Source organism: Pyxicephalus adspersus, chromosome 7 (genome assembly GCF_032062135.1).
Source record: "Pyxicephalus adspersus chromosome 7, UCB_Pads_2.0, whole genome shotgun sequence".
In the NCBI taxonomy this organism is placed as follows: domain Eukaryota; kingdom Metazoa; phylum Chordata; class Amphibia; order Anura; family Pyxicephalidae; genus Pyxicephalus; species Pyxicephalus adspersus.
Window position 1 is genome coordinate 61303936 of NC_092864.1, and position 5633 is coordinate 61309568.

General features: G+C 35.7%; 1 protein-coding gene across 1 annotated transcript in view; it reads right to left on the bottom strand.

The window, feature by feature from the left end:
- The window catches only part of FASTKD2 (FAST kinase domains 2), a gene marked incomplete in the record, with an annotated part of 19635 nt that overhangs the window by 9265 nt on the left and 4737 nt on the right, over positions 1-5633 (bottom strand). The window contains 3 exon segments of the mRNA XM_072418702.1: positions 1355-1478; positions 2525-2633; positions 4032-4135. Of these exon segments, the coding sequence (XP_072274803.1) occupies positions 1355-1478; positions 2525-2633; positions 4032-4135 (337 nt within the window).

The following is a 5633-nucleotide window of genomic DNA, read 5'->3' on the forward strand; positions in this document are numbered from 1 at the left end:
GATGGACGACACCGACACGACACCGACTGTACACACGGCAGATTTTCGCCCGATAATTGGCCGATGCCGCTTATCGGGCGATAAAAATCTGACGTGTGTACGTAGCTTTAGTTGTAAGTATTGTGCTGTTTAAATAAATATGTTTAAATTTTTTTCGGCTTTTGGCCATATATGTTACAAATGTTTTTTTTCCTATTTTCTAGACAAGATTTTAATTATGTGTAATGTAATGAGAAGCGGACTGTTGCGAGTAAAATGTTTTTTTGAGACAAGTGGTTGTAAAATAGTGATAGTTATTTATTATTGTATTTGTATATGTATGTGTTTTTTGGAATATATTTTTTTGTAAATTTGAAACGTGGTCATTTGATGCTTAAAAAAGTCCCAATAATTTTTGAATCTCTTCTTCTAAATGCATGCTGCAAAAAGCATGTGGCATTTTTTGAGATAATTGAAGACATACAATAGTACATTGTTGTTTGTAATCAGCTTAATAGCAGTTTAAATACACAAAGACAGGATAATGATTACTGGATGAAAAAGAAAAAGGGAGAGAAGGATGATTTCACACAAAATATATTTTTTCAGGGATTTTACCTGTTGTGGCTTCCATAAGCAAATTGTCTTCATAATATGATCTCCAAATACAGTGAACATGCTTTCATTGCTATAAACCAATTTACAGCAGCAAGATAGGAGGTTAACAATGTTGTTATATGACAGCTCATCTATGCCATCTAAGCCAAAAAAGCAGACAGAAAATGAAATCAGATGACATTGAAAGAATAGGCGGTTGAAAGTTTTCATTCTCCTATCCAGTTCTGTTCTAGGGCTATTTGGCTGAAATGGTCTACAGATTCTGGATTCTATACGTCCCAAATAAAGCACTATTTTATATTTCCAAAATAGAAATAAAGTACTGTCAAATGACTGAGGAACATTATGTTGAAATTAAAAAAATGGGGAAACAATATATATAACCATGAGGACAGTCAACTTCATGTGGGTTAGATGGAAACATGACTATAGATTTTATGAAGCTATGGGTAATTTCTGACACTATATAAATACAAGTTATTATTAATAATATAGGTAAGACGTTATAGTAAATCACAAACTGGATCAGCACAACATTTTCCAGCAAAATCAAGATTAAAGAGTAAAAAAAAGATTTCAAAATAATTGTAAATGTCTAGTTCTCTGGATCTACTCAATGGTATATGTTAATTTCCACTAAAAAATAACTTGCTTGTACAGGTTTGTGACAAATGTATTGTAAAAATTTTGTTAAAATGTATACATTATACAAAATGTAACTATGTGTTTATAGTTTTATAAACATATCATTACCTACCTATGAGTTTACGACTGCAAGCATTCAGGAGATGTTCAGAATAGAAGTTGATATCATGAAGGATATAAAACAGGTTTTCGCTCTGTGCAACATTAAATCTGTCAACCATCTGCAAAGCTTTTTTCTTAAAAAAAAATAAAAGAAAAAAGCTTTAATGTGTGTATAAATATATGATACAGTAATCGTAACTGAAACAAGAAAAACACTCCAAGGGCAATCCCAGCTATAAATAAGTGGGGAGGACAATGTGAGGAGACTGTAATATATAATCTTATATCTCATAATTCTACCTCTTTGATGTCCTTTCTATATATCACCCAAAAAGGTATGGGGCTCAATGACGTCAATGGGTAATCCTCTCTCACTGTACCAGAAGAGAGCAATGATAGTAAGATCAGATTTGGGCTAGCTTACAGTGAATAAGTGAAACATGCAATAAATCCCACTCCTGTTTTTGAGAATACAATGTGGAGACTTCCTATACATATCACATTGCTTGGGCCACCATTACAACTGACACCTAAAGCCATAGATGCAACTATATACAGGTAGTCCCTGGGTTAAGGACATCCGACATACGGATGATAGGAACGGGGCTTTCCTGCTCGCTCGTCTGCCGGTTTGCATGACTTGCAGAAGAAATCTTTTGCTAAACACAGCTGCAGTTGTGGGTGATCTTAGGAACTGAGCTCTTTCTGCAGCCTCTTGTAACTCTTTAATGACCAAGACAAACTCTGCAGTTGTTTCTTTTTGCATATCAAAGGACACCATGCTTCAGAAGTTAATAAATGTCTAGGCTCCATAAAGATTTTTTCCTTTTGCTTTGTTTGTGATTAACGCACAGTGAGGATTTTAAACAGTAACTGACACCATGCTGCCTAATAATACAAATATCTGTCCTAATTGTGATTATTAAAATAATGTACCTGTTCTGACTTACATACAAATTCAATTTAAGAACAAACCTGCAGTCCCTGTCACGGATGTAACTCCGTGACTACCTGTACAACAAAACCAGTTGCTGTCATCATGTAAATATCAACAGAATCTATTGCCGTTCATAAAAACAAAGACTATGAAAGTGTAAAAATGGGTATACAAGAACCGGGAACTAGTCTAGTCTGCAACAGTGGACACTAACAAGTGAAATCATTTAGCTTCTATATTTACCTCAAACTTTAATTTAAGGCTTAAAGATGCAGTTGTTCCAGTGGCTTTCATCATGGTAAGAAGTGGCACCACTCCATTAAACTCTTCAATCTTCAGATCCATTAGTAAGCTAGACAAGAAACACATTTTTATACTTTTTTCCAACTTCTGATAAAGTGATAAGAGCAACAAATAAAGCACATAAAGAATATAAATTGAAATAAATTAGCTGCTAATGCGGAGCTTGGCAAACTTGTTTAAATGTAGGAGCCAATTATATGTGAAAAACACAACAGAAATCAATATGGCTAAGATTGTGGAAGGAGGGTGGTCAGTCAATGAATAGATGGAAATGATGGTTACTCTCCTGAGCAGCAAGTGGTATAAGTAGTAATGCACATGCATTTTATTAATAAAAAAAACAGTGTAAAGGTAAAGATATCTAACTTTTTATCCCTACATTACTTTTTTCTGTACTATAGTGCTTTCAAATTTAGGAAGGGACTCAGTAAAACAGAAAAAACGAAGTGTTTGGGCATAGAGAAGGGAGGGGAAGTTCTGTGCTTATGTTATCCAAGAAACATTGCAAAAAGTGCTGTTATTGGCAACATTTCCACTTTTTTTTTTTTAAATAAAAGGGTTGTCTACCCTGTCTTTTAATCTTTGTATCTATTTTTTAAATGCAACACCATTTAAAAAAAAAAAAAAAAAAAAAGTGCAAAAAAAAAACGGAGCGCAAAGCCTCCCAGGATACCTACGTCACACATCCCGGGAGGCTCCTGGCTGCTGCTTGAGGAGCCTTTTCATTAATGGAAAAAAAATTGCCAATATTACGCATGCACAGTGCGAGATCGGGTGGCGCAGGAAGAAAAGAGAAGAATATGTCGGCGCCCAGCCAAAGACAGATCCTGGGATGACTCGGAACCCAAAGAAACCTTCCAACGGATAGACATATCTACAGGATAAAGGTGTGTTTTTTTTGTTTTGGCTTTACTTTTGCTTTAAGTAACAATTTAGGTTCCTCACCTAGTCTGTAGCTGTACAGTGAAAACATTGGAACAGAAGACCAACAAGCACATTTATTAATGTCACCATGATCATCCCTACTATCAGGATACCCCTTGTTAGAACAGGAACACTGAGACTCAATTAACTGGCCTATGTTGCATCTGCTATACAAAGACTGCCCAAGCCTGATACCAAGTCTATTCCATGTACTTACACTGCTGGCTTTACAAAGAAAACCTTTAATAATGTATAAACGATATCAAGATTGTATTCACTAGTGTATATCTAGCTAGAGTTCAGCACTCAGAAATCTAATTTAACTAATAGGTTACCAATGGCAGGATGGGGTATATAGAAATAAGAAACTCTGTTAAGAAGTATGCTTTAAATGAATGTTTGTGAAATATATACCTTTTATATGGTTTAAATAAAAGCCATGTAAATCATCAGAACGATTAAATATTTATTGGAAGATCTGCTTTGTTTTGCAATGCAAGTTTAGTCTATAAAAAGTTCTTACCGTAGGCCAAATTTTAACATATTCACATTTCTGTCACTATTAAGCCACTCCAAAGTATTGGCCAGGATGGTAATCTCCACTTCATTGAAACTACTCAGGTTTTCCTAAAGAAAAAAAGTTATAACAAATAAAACATTACGTAGATAATCATGACAGATTTATTTTATAGTTAAAAAACAGTAAGTGATTAGAACAGGCATAGAGAAATATGCATGAAAATAAAAATCAAATCTACTTTGTCAAATAATCATTTGGCCTAAATTGCATTTATTGATTCTTTATGCTTCACAAATGCATTGTTCTTCAATATCCCCCCCCCCCCAAATTATTATTTATTGAGAAAACAGTGACAAGGTATAACGTGTGACATACAAGCAGTAACCACATCATGTAAAGATGTCAGGAGTATGGACCAGTTTCTTATAAAGAGAAGGTGCCATTGTAGTATCACTGAGCTATAGACTGCAGTAATCTGAATATAAACAATAAGAATTTCCCCAAAAAACACATCTACTTTGTTAGGCATGGATATTAAGCAAGAGGTAAAGTTTATATATATGGCCGGCTTTATTAAAGCTCTCCAAGGCTGGAGAGGATACACTTTCATCAGTAAAACTGGGTGATCCAGCAAACCTGCAATGGTCCAGGATTCAAAACATTTGCTAGCAAATCCATTCCAGGTTTGCTTGATCACCCAGCTTTACTGATGAAAGTCCATCCTCTCTAGCCTTGGAGAGCTTTAATAAATAAGGCCCATATAGTATATGGTCATCTGGAATTGGTTCCAAAATAATTGAAAAAAGAAAGAAACGAAGCCTCCATGTGTTTAAACTAGTTTTTTTATACAGCAGGGTATCGTGAAGAGGTTTCACTCAGTGGGGAGGTTTACGTATAGTAAGGAACATTGAATAATAATTCATTTAGAAGAGTCTGCATCTGCAGCTTTAGCTTTGGTTGCCAGGGAAACTTATTCACCCTGGCTTCCCTTGCATGTGCTGGGATGAATAAATTCCAGGGCGCCTGCACAGGATTTTCATCATCCCGTCCCAGCCAAACCAATTTGGGGCAGAGAGGTAACACTATTTTATTTCTGTACGGTGCTACAGCAAATAGTCTCCTCCAGGCTATGCAGTGTGGTAGGAGTATGTAATAAACCAGAAAGGTTGAAAAGTAGCTATACCATACCACATATATTTTAGTAGCCGAATAACTGAAACTTGCACCATTACAGAGATCAACTTTAATTTGTGTACCAAAAAATGGCAAGGTTGTAAACATCACTAGTAAAACATGCTGTACATCTGTTTCTGGGATCAATCTGTTGTAATTGAGTGACAGAAGAACAAAGGAGCACTGTACACACGGTTCTGTTCTATGAAGAGAGGGAAGGAGTGGAACCCCACTGATCTCTCCTCTACAGGAAAGTACAGCGGTTATCCCTGCTCAGTTAGTAGTTCATTGATCCACCCGGACAGACTGATAAACCACATCAGGGGACCTCTATACATATGCTATATCTGCACTATGATCCAGCTAAAGCTACGTACACACTTCCAATTATTATCGTTGGTAAACGAACGATCCTGCACGATATCTGCGAAC